Source organism: Meriones unguiculatus, chromosome 17 (genome assembly GCF_030254825.1).
Source record: "Meriones unguiculatus strain TT.TT164.6M chromosome 17, Bangor_MerUng_6.1, whole genome shotgun sequence".
Classification (NCBI taxonomy): domain Eukaryota; kingdom Metazoa; phylum Chordata; class Mammalia; order Rodentia; family Muridae; genus Meriones; species Meriones unguiculatus.
The window spans coordinates 5,523,438-5,543,102 of NC_083364.1; the positions used below are offsets into that span (position 1 = coordinate 5,523,438).

General features: G+C 57.4%; 1 protein-coding gene across 4 annotated transcripts; it reads right to left on the reverse strand.

Annotated features, from left to right (window-relative positions):
• Positions 1 to 2,637: 2,637 nt before the first annotated feature.
• Positions 2,638 to 19,109, reverse strand: Agap2 (ArfGAP with GTPase domain, ankyrin repeat and PH domain 2). Of its 4 annotated transcripts, none has more exons than XM_060370972.1 (19): positions 18,935 to 19,109; positions 12,320 to 12,378; positions 11,273 to 11,360; positions 11,023 to 11,108; positions 10,750 to 10,897; positions 9,620 to 9,754; positions 9,236 to 9,345; positions 8,592 to 8,750; positions 8,360 to 8,446; positions 8,173 to 8,277; positions 7,601 to 7,763; positions 7,326 to 7,439; positions 6,329 to 6,457; positions 5,510 to 5,569; positions 5,140 to 5,288; positions 4,967 to 5,057; positions 4,666 to 4,888; positions 4,315 to 4,570; positions 2,638 to 4,191 (listed from the first exon to the last, which is right to left on the reverse strand). In XM_060370972.1, the coding sequence occupies exons 1-19, from the start codon at positions 19,092 to 19,094 to the stop codon at positions 3,949 to 3,951; spliced, it is 2,565 nt and encodes an 854-aa protein (XP_060226955.1). In that variant the 5' UTR covers positions 19,095 to 19,109; the 3' UTR covers positions 2,638 to 3,948. The 4 variants fall into 4 exon arrangements, with proteins under 4 accessions (XP_060226955.1, XP_021513281.1, XP_060226956.1 ...); XM_021657606.2 differs by lacking the exon at positions 18,935 to 19,109 and adding an exon at positions 13,837 to 15,742; XM_060370973.1 differs by lacking the exon at positions 5,510 to 5,569.
• Between the last annotated feature and the right edge of the window lie 556 nt (positions 19,110 to 19,665).

A 19,665-nucleotide genomic window follows, 5' to 3' on the forward strand; every position in this document is an offset into this window, starting at 1 on the left:
GCCCACCAGCATGGAGAGAGGGTGTTCTCTCCTTGGTAAACTGACCAGGCACTGGCCTCCGGAGGACTGATGGAGACTGAGTGTCAGAGCAGGCATAGGACAGCAGTATCTTATAAACTAGCGTCCAAGCTCTGAAGGGATGAGGATTTGGAAGTGAGTCTCAGAGGATCCCAAAAGCAGCGGCAAAGCTACCGGAGACCTTAGGTCCTTCTTCGCTATCTGCTCCTATCCCTTCCTTATCTCTAGAAAAAGTTTGCCACACTAGGGAACCACCACCAGGGCCTCGCACTGCCAGGTGGACGCTTTACCACTGGGCTATGTCCAACCAGCTCCATCACTTGGGCAGTCGCGGTCCTCTTCCTCCTGACATCACGGAGGCCAAAATGTGTACCACAGAGACCTCCCCCGGCCATCTCCTTCCTGCAGGATACTCCAGATTCCACTGGCCAGCCAGTGTGTGTGTGTGTGTTTGTGTCCGGTTATTTACTGATCTGATCCTTGGAAAACCACCTACAGCCATGACAGAGCAGCTACCCACAAGCCAGCTGCACAGTCTTCCAGAGACAGGTGGGGCTGGGGTTTCAGTCTCCTCCTGATGGCCAAGGACAGCTGTGGGTCCCTCTGGCCACTGCGTTCTCTCCCAGGGTAGAAGCTCTCAGACAGTAAGGGTCAAGGTTCTCCTTTGCGTCCCCAGCTGGGAAGGGTGTGTCCCTGCTGGAGCCACGCACCACCATCCCCAGAGAAGGAGATGGAAAGGTCTGACTACTGAAGGACTTTGGGGACTAACCTTGCTGAATGTGGACGAGTGCTGACTGTGCCTGTTACACTTAAGTGTTTTGAAATGTAGACAAGTCCTGCTGTGCACACCCGTGAGAGTCTCTTGGGATAGATGGTGCAGTGGGGCGAGAGTTTAGCTGTCTGGAGAGTGGCCATGGTGGTTCTGACAGCACTGGCCACCAGGGGGCAGTAATGAGGATGGGCCGGTTACAAACCAGCACTCTGAAGGGATGAGGGTGTGGAAGTGAGCCTTAGGGGACCCTGAAAGCTGCTGTGATGCTGCAGGAGACACCCTCAAAGCTTCAGCACATTTATCACCGGTGCCTCCTGGTCAGAAAATGTAGAAACCTTACTGCACCGAATCAGCTTGCACTTTCAATAATTCCTTTTTCCTTTCTTTTGACTTTTGGCAGAATTCCCATGAAGGTCAGTCAGCCTCAGCTGTGCTAAGGCAAACAAAAGGAATAAAACAGCAGGTGTGTGGCAGATGGCATTTGAAGGCGGTGGGGAGGTTTGTGGACAGGATCCCACGTGTGGAAGTGCATGGGCAGCTGCACAGGCAGGAGAGAGCAGCAGCTCGCCTGTGCCCAATCCAGGAGCGCCTTCCTACCGGGCCACAGCCTCCAGGGCTTGAGGTTTTGTCACTTCGTCTCCCGTCCCACAAGACTAACATAACCCATTAGAAGAAATCAATCACTGGGCGGTAGAGTTTGCTGACATTCTGACCGTTTCTCACTGGCCTGCAGATCCTTTGACTTCATGACCAGAGTCCGTGTTTCCTCCCTATACCCTAACACCCTAAGCGTCTGAGAAAGGATGTGAGCTTTTGCTATGAGCAGAAGGTGGAAAGGATGAAAGGGACCAAGGGTCTCCACCGACAGGCCGTGGGGTCTCTCAGGTTGTCCTGTCTCTGCCCCTCTTGACCACAGGCCTGATCCGTGTCTGTCCCTGCTAGGTGCTAGGTGATTACCCAGCCTGGGGGAACAGCAGCCAGATGAGACCTATGTCTGGAGCTATGATCAGACCCTGTGAGTTCACTGGCTTGTTTACAGAGGAACACTTCAGAGGACACCAGGGTTTACGATCAACCTCCCCCAAAGATGGCGGTGCCACCAGCCTATTCCTCAAGGTAGACAACAACATGTGGATGCCCAACCTGCTCTAGCTGCTGCTCTAGCACCACCCTACATGCCCTTATCAGGCTTGGGTGCTTATCTACAGAAAAGCAGCAGGGCTGGCTGTGTGCTGAGCTGTGGTACTATAGCTCAGGATACCGTCACAATAAAAGTGGGCAAATGCCTACCTGAGCTAGCATGGACCTGGTGGGCCATTTACAGGCCCTGTAAATGTTGGGGAATCTCTTTCAGCCCCTAGTGCCGGCTACCTCCACCCCCCATTAGCTGTGATGCCCGGGGATCGGGTTAACATTCTTCCCCAGGTCCACAGCACTTACAGGTGCCCTCTCAGTGCAAGTCACTGAGGTCACCTGCCCAACATCCCCTAGCTAGGGCACAGTGTACCAGGTTTCCAACCAAATATTCTCATTCTTGAACCAAAACAATCCTGCCTTCTCAGCCTGCAAGCCCCTAGGCCTGTCGCTCCAAACACTACACTCCAACTCCTTCCAGGTTAAGCACTGATTGTGCCAATTTTGCCATCAGGTCCCCGCTGCTGCTCCCACCTCATAAGCCCAGGCCTGGCGGGCCAGGCTGGAACTCCTCTGTGCCTGTGGAGACTGTTCTAAGCCCAGCCCAAGAGCTGCCGGCACCTCGTCCCGGCCCTTCTTTCCGTCTCCAGCTGCCCAGCATCGACAGGCACACCCTTGCTGCCTGATCAATAACAGACCAGCATCTCACCCCCTACACAAAATCAACTTCCTCTTTAATTACTGTTAAGATTCACACCACCTGCTTTGGAGGTGAGAGTGGGCAACCCCTGCCCCCTCTTCCCTCCACTCCCCGATTACCTGGTCTTTTATAAAATAGTTTAGCCAGGAAAAAAAGAAAAAAGACCGGAACCACTGACACAGACAGCCCAGAGCCTGGGTTGACTAAAGGAGGCAGGGCTGGGCCAGGTGCGTCCACTCCGCCTCCCTCTTTCTGGGGACGGGGCCAGGACCTTGAAACCCAGCTACTGCACACCCTCTCAGCCCTGGCTGGGGGGAGCAAAGGATAGAGAAACAGACCTGGAGCTGCTCCAGTGGGAGAGGGGCTGGAAAGAAAGGATTTTGGGGAGGGGCCCCATTGTAGGGGTGCCCCTACCCCAGATCACCACGGTGCTGCACAGTCACAGGTACGCAGTCACGGCCACAGACACAACCCGAGAGCACCCCACCCCAGCCCACCCCAGCCCACCCCTGGCTTCCCCTACCCTGAATGCCCTCCCCTCGCCCCTACCCACCCCATCCCCATGTGGGGGAACAAAGCAATAAATTACAAGGCCCCTCTCTAGCCCCCTCCTGTTCCAACCCTTCTCCTCCACCCCAAGATCGTAAGGGGAAGGACCCGGGCTCTCTGGCTCCCCCTGGCTCTTTAGCTTCCATTCATAGATAGGAAGAGGGGGATATCTGAATCCCACTCCTCATGGTCCCTTTCACGGAAAGGGTTGGGGACCCCTCCACCTCCACGGGCAGCAGGGGTCCTGCCCCTCGCTGCCCTTCCCCCTCACTGGGCAGTGAGATCAGCATGGAAGGGGTGGGGTCCCCAAATTGGTCCCAAGTCGCAGGGCTCCCATTACTAAACCCTCCCTCTGGTGTAACGTGGCCCCAGGAGCCAGCCTGGGTTTTGGCTCCCTCCACCAGACTGCAGAGCGAAGGCAGGATTGGATCTCTTCCCCGCCCCGCCCCTAGGGAGCAGGAGCCAGCAAATCCAAGCACCCTGGAGCCCACACAGCCGCAAATTCCCAGCAGGTAGACCCAGGGCAATCCAAGTAAGGACACGGTGGAGTAGGGGCAGGTCGAGCTAGGGTCTCCGTGCCTCGCTGGGGAGAGGGAGGTGAGTCTGTGTCTCCTGGGAGGCGTGCGGGGCTGTGCCCACGAGGGGGTAGGAAGTGCTCCCATGGGGCGGGGTGCAGACTGGAGAGGTGAGTGGGTGCATCTGTCCAGCGGTCCACCCGGTGTAGTCGTGCCCGGCCCGTGCAGGGGTGGGGAGTGTCTCTCCAGCTGCTGGACAACTATACCAGCGCGATGGTGGTGTCCACTCGGCCCAAGCTGGCAGCGCTGCTCCTGCGCCTCGGGCTGGGCGTGGCGGTGATGCTGGGGGTGGTGGCCGCGCTGGGGGTGGTGGCGGTGCTGCCGCCCTCTCCTGGGCAGCCGTGCTGGAGGAGGATGTCCGCACACAGCTGGCTGCCAGCCTGGCGGGCGTAGAACAGTGCCGTGCGGCCCTGCGCATCTCGGGCTGCCACATCCGCGCCGTACTGCAGGAGGAAAAACCGTGTGGCCACGGACCACCCAGGGGACTTCCACCCCCCCGCCACCCCCCCCCCGGCGGCTCCAAGCCCACCTCCAAGCTCCCTTTCCCTACCTCTCCGCTCACGTACCCACAACAGCAGCTGCGTGATGACAACGTGGGAGAGCTCAGCGGCCAAGTGCAGCGGCGAGCGGAGCTGTGGGTCCTCCACGCTGGTGTCGAGTGGCCCATGTCGCGCGTGGGCCAGAAGCAGCAGAACGGCGGCCACGTCCTGGGCCTGCACAGCGGCCCACAGCTGGCGGCCCAGCGGCTCCTCGGTGGTGCCCAGAGGCGCCAGGAACAACAGCTGCTCGTACTTGGCGCGAATCCACGACTCACGCTCCTCCCTGCAGTACCAGGGACCAAGGGAAAGAGTCGTAGGGGACCTCTAATCAGGACCTCCCGGAGCTGCACAGCCTCCATGCCAGTCCTCTATCTTTACCTCGAAGAGTCGCGTGTTGGCTTGGCACGGCCTCGAGTGTCGCTCTCCCACACGCGGTTGGCCGTGTCGTTGCCAATTGCCGTCAGCACCAGGGTCAGCTCCCGGGGCCAGTCATCCAAGTCCAGCGACCGCACGCGCGACAGATGTGTGCCCAGGTTCCGGTGGATGCCAGAACACTCGATGCAAATGAGCGCACCCAGGTTCAAACTGGCCCACGTGGGGTCTGGGGACAGGAAGCAACAGTAAGCCACCCCGCCATTCATCAGAGGGCAGCTAACTTCTAGTCTGTGCCCTCACTTACTGGGGGCTCCACAGTCCACGCAGGTGGAGTTTCCCTTTGCGTTGCGGATTGCCTGGATGGCCACAGCTTCGCTTTGACTGTCCGTGCGCAGCTGCAAAGGGCAGTGAGGTTAGCACTGACGGCGCAGCACCCCCTCTGACCCTCAGCCCCATAAACAATGTCAAAAGGGTTACCTTGACCTTGCTGCTCTCACAGCACTGAAGGCTGGCCAGGATCTGACTCTCGATGGCCTGAACCCAGGCATCCCTCTCCTCGAAGCTGGCTGCCTCGAAGTGCCATGTCTGACCAGTGCTGGACACAATCAGGAACTCAAAGTTCTCCTCTGGGTGGGTGAACAGGAGAGGTCATGAGGGACAGAGTTCAAGCAAGCAGCCTTCCCCAAACCCTTCCTCCCTGTTGTCCTTGGAGCCCCTAGGAGGGGGACAGTGGAGGGAAGGGAAGCAAAGGGTGGAACAGCAGGAAGCCCAGCGCATGCAGGGAGAGGCAGGGCACCCCACCCCACTGCACCCCGGCTTAGCACCCCTCCCGGCTCCCGCTAGTTACCTGCTTTATAAATATTTCTTAAACTACCAAAGGATTTTAGTTTCCACATTTTGCGCTTGGCTGGTTTCCCGAAGCGAAGGAGATAGAGACAGAGTGGAGAGCACAACAGAGAAAGAGAGAGCGAGAAAAGAGAAGGAGGCAGATGGAGAGATAGACAGTGACAGAGAGTGCCAGAGACAAAGCAGGACAGACAGATGGGGAGAGAAAGCAGAACTAAAGTCAGTGGCCCCAGAGCAGAGTGGAGCAGAAGCCAAGAGCCGTGAGAATAGGCAGGTCTGGAACCCAGGTCCGAGCACCCGGAGGAGGACAGGGGCGGGGTCGGGTACTGTGGCCAGAGAGAAACCTGGTCTCTTTGGGGGATGGGGTGTCAGAATCCGTGTGGATAGCAGGAAAGGGAGGAGAGGCTGGGATGAGGACCCTGGGGCTTAGAAGACCTGGAGAGGGTGGGTGGGTTCTGTTAAAAGGGGACAGGTCAGTGGTCAGTGGCTCTTGGAGGGAGCCGCCAGTCACTGGTTACTGAGAGCAAGTGAGGGGGAGTCACCAGGGCCTGGGAGTTCAGGGGCTGCAGTGCTATCTACATACACAAATGGGTCAGAAGTGCATATGAGGGCAGGAACTAGGAGTGAGGAAAAGAACAGGGGCGGGGAACAGGGACAAGAGCCAGTCGGTGTGCGTCTTTCTCCACGCAGTTATGTGCAGTGGTAATGACAGTCAAGCACTGAATTCAGGCGCTTCTCCTGCTCCACAGGGGCCAGGGCAGGGTGGGGAGACAGGGGTGAGGGTCTGGAGTGGGAGTGGAACAACCCACCGCAACCTCACCTTCAGCCTGCACAGCCGAGCCTTCAGTCTTGGACGGCGTGCTCAGCTTCTTCCTCCTCTGCTTCTTCATCATGGGAGAAGGTGGGGGCTCCCGACTCAGGGGGCTGAGGTCGCCAGAGGGGGTACAGTCTTAGGGAGGAAGGGAGGGGAACAGTGCCTCAGTGGCCCTTCCATAGACTTCCCAATAGCTTGTATCCTGCCCTGGACTAACTGACATTTTAGGCTATCTCCTCAGCTGACACTATCCAAGAGGGCCCCTGGATCATCCCTGGGGAGGTGGGCAGATGAGCGAGTGCTTTGGAGTCGACTGTACTCAGCTCCTGACTGCAACTTATTGACCTGGAGCTCTTTGAGCAAGCTCATTAACCTTCTGAGCCTTACTTTTTTCATTCCTAAACTGTGGATAATAATCTCTACCTGGTAAGTTGTTGTGAAGAACATTTATTACAGTTGCTTCTTGTTTATGCATGTGTGCATATCATATATGTGTATTATTTGTAGATATACTCTCCAAACATTTCAAACACTGATGTGCTAGTTAAGGTCCTCAGTGGTTCCCAATCTTCCAAATGCCGCAGCCCTTTAATACAGCTCCTTATACTGTGGTGACCCCCAACCATAAAATTATCCCTGTAACCATAAAATTCATAGCTGTAATTTTTCTACTGTTATGAATCATAATGTAAGGATTTTTGGAGATAAAGGTTTGCCAAAGGGGTCAGTGACCCACAGGTTGAGAACCCACTGTCTTAGAGACAGTTCCTGCAGAGCAGAAGCTGAAGCATGAGGAGGTCAAGAAGCTTGCCTCCCGTGTAGTATGTCAAATCAGAAACTTGAGCTCAGCAGGCAGGCAGACTGGGTCTGGAAACTAGTCTTCACTGCCATGTCAGACACATCGTATGAGCGTCCCTCACACCCTCAGTCCCTCAGTCCTGCTCTAAGCCTCCACCTTATTTCACTTCCCACGCACATCCCATTTGGCTCTGGAAGCACTGACCAGTGCTAAGGGCACGGGCCAAGTTCCGGTCTGGTTTCAGCAGATGCTTGGATGTCTGGTCTGTTGGAAGCTGCAGCGAACTGGGGCTGGGGCTTGGCATGGGAGTAGATGCTTCTGTGGTAAGGAGGGGAAGAGGAGACATCAGTGAACCTGTCTCCCAGTCCTCCGTCTTGATCAGCCCCCACCCCACACAGCCACTGTAGCCCCAACTCCTTCCTGACCCCACCACTGTTCCCTGCCTCTTCCCCTGCCCCCATGTAATGGGCCCCACTCACCAGGGCCTTCACCCATCTGGACGGCGCTCATGTCCTTAACCAACCCATTGATGCTGGCTGAAGGGCCAAAAGCAGAGATGGCCCTTGGGGGCCGCTTGCCCGGGACTTTGACTGTTGTCCGTAGCAGGTCCATCTCCTTGCCGTGTGTACTGTGGATGTAATCCTGTAGAAGTACGGCGTTAGACAGTGTACAGATAGGGTTTCGAGGGGGCAGTTCTGGTCTTTGGAGGTGCTGAGAATTAGAAAGGGGTAGAAAGGGGCCCTAGGAGCTGACTGGGTTAGGAAGAGCCTGGAGGAGGAGGCCTGTCAGACTTGGCCTGGGCGCACTCCCTGCATGGCAGGCCAAGGACAGGCCATCCTTGGTACTCACCCACTAGAGTACAAGTTCTTGAGGGTAGAGAATTTACCCTCCTGTCCCCAGCAAGGACAGATGGTGGGCTCTAAACCTAGGTGCTGAACCTAAGAGAGCAGGACTAAAGCTTCCCAGAAATGGTGTGGAGACTTTTCAGAGGCATAGAAAGAACCAGAGGGATGTCCACAGTTTTCCAGTGATGACCACCTCTGCTACTCACATTGATGCTGGGATGGTAGAGCAGAAAGCCGTTGCTGGACAGAGTCACATATTTCTTCTTCCATTCTTTGTTCAAGGAATTGCCACTTCGCTTCAGCAGGAAGCTCTGGAAAACAGGAAGGCGTGTGGGAGAAGAGCCGGCTAAGAGCAGCTGCTTTGAACCTTTCTTCAGTTCCTAACCCTCTTACCTGTTTAATGGGGATGGCTCGCCCACTGCCTGTCGTCTCTCCCCGACTGTCTAAGCTGCGCTTCTCGGAATCACTGCCCCGACGGTTCTGGAATGATGACTGGAATTAGCCGGGGGGGGGGGGACAGAAGGATGGTGAAGAGAAAGAGGACGAGTCCCACAGAGGGAACTAGAGACTAAGCATGATGGGCAGGCAACACGACAGAAGGAAAAGGGGTCAACACGTCCAATACCGCAAAAAGGCTGGTCCTTCGCTTAGCTGCTCGGTGCAGGGACCCTGGGGTGCTCAACCCAGCCACTGCAGCCACATCGGCACGGAGCTCCCGATGTCCAACGTTGGGTGAGGATGGGAGGGAAGAAGAGTAGTCACTGGTGTGGCCCCCGTTGCTAGCCTGGAGGAGTCAGCAGAATTTAGCATCCAGGCATGAGGCCTTCCCTGCCGTCCTCATTATTCCCCCATATTGCCACCAGCAACACAAATCTCCCTAGCATTCTCACACTGCTTTAAGGTCTGTGAAGTTTGACTTCCTGAGCGCTGTACTGTGCAACTGGGGCTGGCTGAGTTCCAGTTCAATGTTGCTTCCTTTTTCCTTTCTTTCTTTCTTTCTTTCTTTCCTTCTTTCCTTCTTTCCTCTCTCTCTCTCTCTCTCTCTCTCTCTTTTTTTTTTGACAGGGTTGTTCTGTGTAGTCCTGGCTGTTCTGGAATCACTCTGTAGACCAGGTTGGCCTCGAACTCAGAGATCTGCCTGCCTCTGCCTCCTGAGCACTGGGATTAAAAGTGTGTGCCTCCATGCCTTGCTGAGCCATCTCTCTTCTAATCCTACCGGCCTCCCCACCTCCTTTAAGGTTGGCATCAGCCTCTGACCCCACATCTCACCTGCCCAGCTACAGGAGTGGAAGCAGCTGAGTGGCTGGGCGAGCTGGGCAGAGACTTGCAGGCGGCCAGGAGCTGCTGCTGTTTGCGTAAGGTCACCACCTTCTGGGCCACTGAAGGAAATGGGGGTTGGATACCCACACCCTCCCCTGAGAAGTCCCCAGGAGATAATATAGCCCCAACTTCCTGTCCCCAGGGCCTCTGTGCCACCTGTGGTCTAGCCAGATCCTCCCAGAAAGAACCAGTGAATTCACTGACACAAATTCCGTAGGCTCCTCTTCCCTCTCGGGGGCCAACTTCCCGTCACTGGGAAACATGGAACTCGATACTGGCCTCTGGAATACCATGGTATCTCCAGCTCTCTGCTGTCAGATGCTGGGGACTCACCCTCCTGGAAGACCCGGTCCACATTCAGCCCGTACGTCGCACAGGTCTCATAGTAGCTGCAGCGTTTCATGTCTGTGCACAGAGCCCTCGCGCGAGCATCACCCACCACTCGAGGAGAGGATGCGCTGATCCTGTCTGAGGGGACAGGAAAGCGGGCAGGACTGGTGAGGTACCTTTCCTCCAACGTTCATGGTTCCCTTTACCATTGTTTGGAGCCCAAGCTAGACCTCTTAGAGCTGAGTGTGGAAGAGCGCCTGTCCTCGAGTGGGCAGGCCCTTTGTGAATACAGGGCCCTGTGCGTGCCTGTGTGTGTGTGTGTGTGTGTGTGTGTGCGCGCGCGCACGCGCGTGCGCGCTAGCACGCGTGCACCTGTGCTTTCAGGCAATACCTCAGAGGCTGAGCGGAGCTTCCTGACAACAACTGGAATTCACAGCTGATAAACATCCTGAGAAATCGCTGAATTTGAGACCTGAGTGACAGGACACCAGCCTGGGAGAGTTGGATGCCTACAGGTACCAGGTGGGCTGTTCATCGTACAGTCAGAAACCAGGAAGTGAGAGGCAGGTGGAGGCCAGCACTGGCAGCGGCATGTGCAGCCGCCTGGATCGTCCTGGCAGCTGAGCAGAGGGATGGTGACAGCGCTCCTCCTGTCGCTCACAGTCTGATTGCTTCTGAGCTACTACTAGGAGAACTGAAAGTTTTCTGCCCACCTGATTGCCTCCAGATTTCCTTGTTTCCTCTGTTTGCAGAGAAATTTCCCTGCAACAGTGTCAGCCTGACCCAGCTGAAGGGAAAGGCTTTCCATCCAAAGGAGGACTTGGCATTTTCTGTGTGTTTTGAGGTAGTGGCGTCAGAAATGGTGATGTGAGCACAGGGTAGGTGACGGACATCTCCAGAGGGGATCAGAGATGGCCCTTACAGCTGCCTTTCCCTCCCAGGCTGTCCTCTTTTCTCAGCTCAGACCTTGTTTGGTTCATCACTTCCTTATTTGGACATCAGGCTCCCTCTAGAGGGTTGCTGGAATCTAAGTAGCCAGTTCAGATAGCTTGCCAATTTGGCAACTATGGTGGACAACACTGGGGTGGGGGGCATCCTACTTTAAAAGGATGGCTTTCACACTTCCTCCTTACCTTGAGTCCCCACCAGAGCCAGGGCCAGACCTCCTCGGCCCTCCCCTCGCAGGGAGCTCAGCTGCCCATGGAGGCGGCTCACGGCCTGGAAGCTGCTCTCGTCCTCCAGGCTGAAGACGAAGATCACCGCATCTACCCAGCCTGAGAACTTGCAGGGGATGAGAGGGCAAACAGAGGGTCATACGGGCCACCTGCTCTGGATGCCACTCACAGGGGCTCCCGGCAAGGCCCCTTTGCAAAGCAGCCTGCCATTGCCCTGCCTGCACGCCTCACCTTGGTATCAGGTGCTCCTGCTTCCTCTCGGATCAGCACCAGATGAGTTTGGCCGTCCACCAGCATCTCCTTCTTGTACTGCTCGCCTGCCCAGGAGAGTGGCAAAGTGCTCAGAGGGGTGTCACCAAACCTTCCATAGTCCCTGAACTTAGCTCTTGTGCCTGGACCCAACTTGGACCTGCCCAGGCACTGGTCTTTCTGGTGGCTCCCTGGCCCCAGCCTTAGCTTCCTGTGGTTTCTGAGAACTCACTCTCAGTCTTCTCCAGCACCTGGTATGAACCCGTGAGGAATCTGTGGATGAGAGACGACTTCCCACTTCTGACATCACCCAGCACACCCTGTGGGAGATATGGAGACAGCAGGAGTTAAGAAAGGGCAAGGAAAGGCGGGTGTGGTGGCACACACCTGTAATCCAGTGCTCAGGAGGCAGAGGCAGGCAGATCTCTGAGAGTTTGAGGCCAGTCTGGTCTCCAAAAGTGAGCCCAGGGGGCTGGAGAGATGGCTCAGTGGTTAAGAGCACTGGCTGTTGTTCCAAAGGACCTGAGTTCAATTTCCAGCCACCACATGGCAGCTCACAACTGTCTGCAATTACAGTTGTAGATCTGACACTCTCACACTGACATACATGAAGGCAGACTAATGTAATAAAATAAATACTTTTTAAGAGGGAATGCAGGACAGCCAAGGCGACAGAGAAACCCTGTCTCGAAAAACTAAAAGAAAAAAAAAAAGCAAGACACTTATTCTGCTCATGTCAGAGCCCATAGGAACTGGCAGTATTATGCCACCAAAGACGGACCTCCAGAGCCTCCAGTCATGGTCCCATGGCCCAAGTAGACCACACACACCTCCTTTTTTGTTTTTGAGACAGGGTGTCTCTGTGTAGCCCTGGCTGTCCTGGAGCTTGCTTTATTGATCAGGCTGGCCTCGAACTCTCTGAGATCTGCCTGCCTCTGCCTCTGAGTGCTGGGATTATAAGCATGCACCACCTTGCCCAGCAAAGACCGCTTTTCATGTGTCATTTAGCAAACCCTTTGAACCTGTTTGTGTAGCATGGTATAGACCTAGGCATTAACTGAAAGTTTTGCCCAGTTCTAAGCAACACATCAAGAGGTTCTGTGTTGTTTTGTTTTTTTTTAATGCCAGACATGAGAAGCCTGGACAAATGGAGAGACAGCATGAAGACCAGAGAAGTTGTAGAGTAATGAGCAGCCCCCTCAGTTCTCGGTTCTGTAGGGAGGGAAGGGGAAGGGAGCAGGCAAACTTTCCCTGCAGACCAAAAGGCGGTGTTACCTACCAGGCGCAGTTCGGGAATGGAGCGGCTCAAAGTCCATTCCTGGCTATTGACCACAGCCTCTGAAAAGGGAAGGATGCGGTAAGATGGGAGGCTCGGCCTGGGAGACTCCCAGCCCTCAGCCACTCTTCCCAAGCGGCTCACCTGACCCCTAGCACCCTGCCTGCCCTGCCTCGGGTCTTGGAGTGTCCCCAGTCCTCCCATCCCAGCCCCTGCTCTCCGCACAGCTGTTGCCACTGCTCAGTGGTTGCTTAGCAACAGAGCTAGCAAGACAAAAATACTTCAGCTGGCTTCTCCCTTAAACACGTCCCCAACGTGGGTCCTTGCCCCGAGCAGACCAGGACTTTCCTAGCCTCTCCTGCCGCTGCACAGGCCACAGGGACACACCTAACATTCTTGGGGCAGATCCGCGAGGGAGGGCCTAAAGGGAGTGGATCTTCTTCCATCTCCATTTCACCGGAGAGAAGGTAGGAGGGGGCTTTCCTGCCGTTTTTTTCAAGGTCAGTGGCACAGGTAGTTGTAACCCCTGTCCATCAGTCAAGGGGACAGAACTTGGGATTTTCCTCTGCCTACATTTCCATGGCCTCCGAGAGAACTGCGGGGTAAAGCTCCATCCCCAAGCAGAAAGAAACCAGAGGCTCGGGGAGGAAATATTCTCGCTCGCGCCGGGTCCAGCCCCCGCGCCTGACACCGCCGGACGTTCCCGGGGCGCCGCAGCTGCGGCGGGAACTCGGGGATCCGGAGCCATCTGCTCCCACCCGCTCCGGAGCCAAACCCCCGCGGCCGCCCCCGCTTCCAGACCCGCCTCCCCTCCAGGGAATGTCTGGTCCGTCGCACCCCCCCACCCCACGCGCCTGTCTCTCCCAGTCAGGAAATAATACTAAAGGCACCCTCGGGAGAAATAAATAAATAAAGCGCCTCCCTGAGGCCTCCAGGTCTCCCGGGGTAGGGATTGTCTGTGCAGCCGTTCCGCCCCCTGACTCACTCGGGAGGGCGGGGGCGGGTAGTGCAGGGAGCCAGGCTTCCTACCGGCCCCCTCTCCGCTGCTAGCTAAATCCGCACGCCCCAGCCCCCGCCCACTCCAGAGCAGTCCCCCCGGGCCTGGGGAGGCCAGCACCCGCTCTCCCAGAGCTGTCTCTGGCGAGGAACTGATGCAAGGTCACTTGTCACGCCACCTGTGCCTGTTACTCCGGGGAAACTGAGGCTCCCACATGCCCTGCACCTCCAGCGTCTCCCACACTCAAGGCAAACCCACTACCGCCTTGCTTCCAGAACCCGGCCAGGGCCGGGGTTGGGGTCTGAGGCTTCTGTGGGTGACTGTCTCCAGGAGGCATCGACCAAGGCCATCCTTTCCCAGGAAGTACACTCTCCAAACACTCAAGTCACGTCTCGAGAGCCCTATCCCTGGCCTCGGCGCCTGGGGAAGGAGCGAGCCTACCCCCCCCCGTCCGTGCACGGCGTCTCCCCACCCCCACCCTGCAGCCTCCAGGTGTCTCAGGCCCCGACCCCTTCCTACTCACTAGGGGAGGCACGTAGCTCTGCGCCCAGCAGCTCCCTGGACCCGCTGCTGGAAGACAGGCCTTGGGGTCCGGGAAGGGGCCCGGGGCCGGGGGGCCCCCCTGTGCTCTTGGTGAAGATACCGCTGATGAACTTGAGCATCTTGCGGTCACGAGTGGACGCCCGGCCGCCCTCCCGGCCCCTTTTCAGCCCTGGAGCTGGAGGCTCCAGAGTGATAGGGGGTGCAGGCCCGAGGGGCTGCGTGGAGGCGGCAGTGACAGAAGTAGCTGGAAGTGGGGTTGCGGGCACGGTGAGCGGAGGAGAGCCGGCGGTGGGTCCTGGGTGCAAGTCACTATTGTCCAAGGTCTTACTCTTGCCTTTCCGAGGGGACAGCTTCCCTCTCGCGCCGGCCCCAGCCCCGACCCCACCAGAGGTCGTGACTGCAGCGCCCCCTCCCCCGCCGGCCGCAGGGGCAGAAGCTCCAGTCCCGGCGGTGCTCTTTGACCCCTTGACCCTGGGCTTGCCCTCGCTTTCGGGCCATGACAGGCGGCTCCCCGCGCCCTTGCCCCCGCCGGCCTTGGCTCCACTAGTGGTCACGGTCTTGAAAGGCTTGGGAGCCGGCGGAGGAGGCGCCACCTTGAGCCTTCGGCTACCGGTGCCGGGATGCGGGGAGGACGAGCCTGGGACGCCGCCGCCCGTCCGGCCCTCGGGTTCCGGACCTCCCCAGCTCGGGCTGCTGAGCAGAGGGCGCCGGGAAGAGGGGGCGCCCCCCGGCTTGGAGTCCGGGCTCAGCCCCCCGGGGAGCGGGGGTCCCGGAGGGGCGGCCCAGAGGGACAGCCGGCGGCCCGGGGCCGGGGAGACCGGGCGAGCCGGACTGGCCGGAGCCGGGGACAGCGCGGGGGGCTCCGCGCCGCCGGCGCCCGCGCTGCTGGTGCTGATCCACAGCGCATCCTGCCGGTGGAAGAGACCGTGCCGCTTCTTGCCGGGCTCCTCCGCGCCTCGGGGGCTGCCGGGGTCTCGGGGCTCGGAACCCCTGGTCCCGGGGGCGCCGGCCGCGGCCGCAGACGGAGAAGGCGGAGGCGGAGGCACCGACTCGAGCTTGACCAGCGTCAGCGAGATGAGGTAGGTCGTTGTCCGGCGCTGAAGCGCGCCCGCGCCCCGGCTCATGGGGCCCGGAGACCCCCGAGCTGGGGAGGGGAGGGGACTCCCCGGGACTGCCTCAGGGGGGCCCGGCCATGGGGCCGCCCTGCTCGCTGCCCCCAGCCCCCGGACCCCGCTGAGCCCCCGGCCCGGCTCCGCTGTCGCCGCCGCCTCCGCCGCCTCCTCTTGCGCCCCCCTCCCATCACATGGGGCGCCCCCTCCCCATGCTCCCCGCCCTGTGCCCCCACCCCCTTGGAGCCCCGGGACCTTGGTGCTGCTCCAGGGAGACGCGCCGGACCGTGCACCCCGACCTGGGTGGGGGCGCTGAGATGGGCGGAGGAGGGTGGGAAGGACAGTAGTGGGGGCAAATGGGGATGAAGGAAAAGGGGGCAGAAAAGGGGACAGGGGGCTAGGGTAGAAGCAGGGGTGGGGGGAGGCAGGGGCGGGAATGCGGACTCAATGGGCAGAGGCCGCGGATGCAGTGGGAAAGGGGGGGTCTTTCGGGTAGACTAGTGGGGCTGTCTGTGCGGGGGATTCGCAGGAGCGCGGGGAGGATGCTCGGGATGGAGATATTGGAAGCGGTGAGGGAGGAACAGGGAACGGGAGGGGTAGGAACCCACGGGTCTGGGGTCTGGGAGGGGAGGGGCGTGGATCCTGGAGAAGAGTCCGTGTGTGTGTGTGGGGGGGGGCTCGCCCGGGATCGGCTCCGTCCGGATGCGCGTTGTGTCCGGGCGCTCCCCTCACATTGAGGAGGAGGCGGCCCGCGGGCCCCCCCACCGCATCTCTTCTTCCCCCCTCCCCAGCACCGCTGTCTGCTAGGGTGGTACAAAATCCAGGACTGGATTTTCCTCCCAAAACACGGACTGGATTTTCTGGGATTTGGAGTCCCCTCCACCAACTACCTAGCCCCCTCCTTTCTCACACCAAGGTTAGGGAACACGAATGTAGAGTGTGGCATTTAGGGACAAAGGTAAAATCTGATCTATTGGCTGGACAGGTACAGGGAACAGAGAGAACTCTTTTGGTCTCTGTCAATTCTGGAAAAGCTGAAATGGGAAGGTGAGGAGCCCGGACATCCCTTCCCAGGACCCCCTTTCGTTTCTTTCTCGGGGTACCTGGATGAGTCTCCTTACTCATCACCCAGCGCTCTCTCCCACACCACCTCCACTCCCACCCCATGCTGAATACTTTCACTGCTCTGGAACTTGGAGTGACTGTCCCAGAGTGAACTTGAAAAGTGTTCCCCAGGGATGGGGACAAACAAGGAACTCAGTGGGGTAGGAAGGGAGGGGGGTTGCCTCTGGAGGGGAGACACGAAGGCTTCTGAGACCGAGCTGCAGCGTGAGTCAAAGGCCCCCGGCTCAAGGTGGAAGAAATGCGTCTACCGATTGACACCCCCCTTATTCCAAAATGCATCCAGTCTCCATAGCAACCGTAGCTCCAAGAGTGCCTCAGAAGCCGCAGCGGGGATAAGCGGAGAGGAGGGATCAGTGTGTAGGCTGGGTGGTAGACCAATCAGGGGATACTGCTTGGTGAAGGGGCTACTCTCACACCTGGCTACCCACCTGCGGGGGATTTTGCTCCCTGGACACAAGGAGCCCCTCACTGAGCCAGCGGGAGCCGGCCTTTTAGGGGTTTCCATTCAGTCTCCTGAGGTCTATGTAGCCAGGTTCTTACGGCAGGTTAAAAAGGGGGAGGGGGCGCAGAGTGAATGGACACCATTTGCGCTGTGTCCCCACCCCTCTAGGGGCTTTGGAGTTCAAGGCTTTGTCCTCCAGGAGGGCAGAGAAACATGAGCAGTTGAGCCCGTGCAGACGAGAGACTGAGACCCCATGGAGGGGGAGGGGAGGAAGGAAGAAGGTCCCCCTGGAGCCTTGGAGACCTCTGCCCGGGATCTGGAGTCTCGGAGGCCCTTTGATTTGGCGTCCCACCCTCCTGACGCAGCCAAGACTATAATAAGAGCTGCCGTGGGCGGCTCCTGCAGGCAGGAGCCAGCACTGGGTTCGGCCTGGTAGGGGGTAAGGGTTGGGGGCTGAACGGGGAGGCGGGGAGCCCTTTGTTCTTCAGAGACCCATATCCACTCTCTCCCAGATCCTGTCTTGGAGGTCAGCGGTTTCTTAGGGAGTGCCCTTCAGGCCAGATGACACCATCCTCTGGACAGGAGACCCACCCTAGTTTTTCCACGAAGGAGACAATTTCATAAGGGGGAGTTGCTAGCTTTTTAATACTTGGGGGTGGAGTGGTCTCGGTTTTTCTTCATATTTAGTGAGAACAGAATTCTGTCTCAGAGTAGAACAAATTATGAAAAAGTACTTACAAAAATGAACCTTGCCAGGTGATGTGGTACACCCTTTGGAGGAAGCTGAGGCAGGAGGACAGCTGAAAGTTTAAGGTCAGCCTGAGCTACACAGTGAGTCCAGGGGTGGCCTGGGGTAAACAGCAGGTCCCAAAAGTAGTCTCCAAAAACGGACAGTGTTCTCCTGGGGATTCAGAGTGGTAGCAAATTTGCCTGGCATGAAGAAAGCCTGGGGGCCATTTTCATCCGAGCACTACCCACCACACACAGAAATATGGAGAGAGGGTCTACTCAGCCCCCATTCTCTTTAGTTTCCTCTCTAAGACTTTTCGGTAGCTGCTCATTATGCAGCTGAGTCTGAGGCCGGTTTAGGGCTGTGTCACTGAGACCGCCTAGAACGCTCAGCCCTGTTCCAGTCTCCCACTACACTACACTACAGTGCTAGGACTACTGCTGTGCCCCCATCACACCAGCTCTCTGTCTCCCTTTCTAGGACTACGTGGGTGTCTTTGTTTGGTCAGAGGTGGGCATTCTGTAGAACTCCCTACTAGGATTCCCTTTCCCAGCACTCAGCATCTCAGGGAAGATGCAGGAGTTGTTCCTATCAAAGGGTTGGGTGCAGGGGCGGAGACGCTGGCTTCAGAAGGGTGATGAGAAGAGAGAGGCATGGAAGGAAAATGGGACTGTGACACCAAAAACCTAAACCAACCAATCCTTCCTCCAAACCGTGCCCCCGGTCAGAAGGTGTCCTTGATGAGACAAGTTTGTTTGTTTGTTTGTTATTGACACTCCCTTCCCTAAGAATGGAGGAGGACTGATAACTGGACCTATCAGGGTCTGATCTGGGCTCCTGCCTGACACAAGTGTTTCTCTGAGTTCTTGGCATCTGGAGATAGAGGAAACATAACAGGTCCCCCAGTTCTCAGTGCTGGGCCTTGTGGATGGAGAACAGACTTGCCAGGACTCCACCACAGGACCCCAGGCTACAGTAGGCAGAAGGATGTGGCGGATGGTGTTGCCATGACAGCACTTCCTCCCTGTGCTGTCAACACTTACTCTAATGAAACTAAGAAGGTAGAACGGAAGGAGGTAGAGGGGAAGGCAAAAACGGGCACGCAGGAGAGGCGACCGAGCCAAGTCCTGGGGGCCTCGCTACAGGGAACTGTACAAAGCGTGGGGCTTTACGGGTTAGTGTGTCTGTACACTTATGCACGCGCACATACACACGCACACACACTTCTCTGTGTATTTCTCTACTGCTGGAGAACAAGAGGTCACTGATCTTGACCGGGTCCTGGGAATAAGCAAATATCAAGTCCCAGAACCTCCTGCCCTGACTGCTTCCTGTTCTGGACTCCCCAGACAGAGACCACTAATGGGTCTAATGGGTCTGTTACAATCTGTCTCTCCAATGCTATCCACTCTCTGCTGCCAAGGTCAGCTCCACAGTGACCTGCATTTTGTTCAGAGGGCATTTTTGGAAAGAGGAATAATAATACACACACACACCCCCCATGCCTTTTCCCATCCTCTCCAAATGTCTTCTTTCCTGAGCCCCAGCTCCGTCTTAACAACTAGGAAGTGGCTGCTTGAACAGTTAAATCCTATGTTTAGACACCGCTAAGCATTTCTGTATCCAGTGCTGGTCCCAAAGCAGCCAAGTTAGGGTTCGATGCATCTCTTACCTCTTACACTGTCCAGTGAGGCCTGGATGCCATCTCGGAGTTCAGGGTCACCCACTCTCTCTGCCAGCTTCCTGAGTCGGCTCAGAGCCTGCTTGGCCACCTCATGTCGTCTGACTTCTGCTCTTACGGTGGCTATAGCTAACTGCCTTTGGGCATGCATGTTGCGCAGACAGACCTGCCTTGCCAGACTAACAACCACCTCTGACCCTGAAGCCCATGACCCCGCAGCCCCTAGACTTCAGAAGGCCCCTTCTGCTGTTCCCCAGAACTCTTGACCCTGCCCGCCCTTCCTGGCGGCTTCACTTCCTGGTGAGCTTCAAACCCACAACCCACACAGTGCTGCCTCTTACACCTCCTGCACCCCCTAGCGTTGACCCTTCAGCTCTGACAGCCAGCCCCAGCTGTGATGGCTCAGTCAGGCGAACGGGGCCTTAGTAAGACCTCCCACAGCCTCTGTGGGAGGTAGCTAATTAAGATGGGCATGGCCAGTTGTGGTGGCCTATACCAGTAGGATTTGCTGAGGAGGTGGAGGCAGGAGGATCACAAGTTCGAGACCAGCCTGGGTAAGAAAAGAAAAGGAAAAAAGAAAAAAGATGGGTGTTGGTTCTGGGAGAAAGCTGGTGGGATTGCAGGTAAGGTCCCATATTCTTGGTGGTTTGCGAATTTGTCTCAGAATCTGTCATCACAGAGGCCTGTGTGCTGGTGCAGACTTAGCACTTTGATCTGGAGAG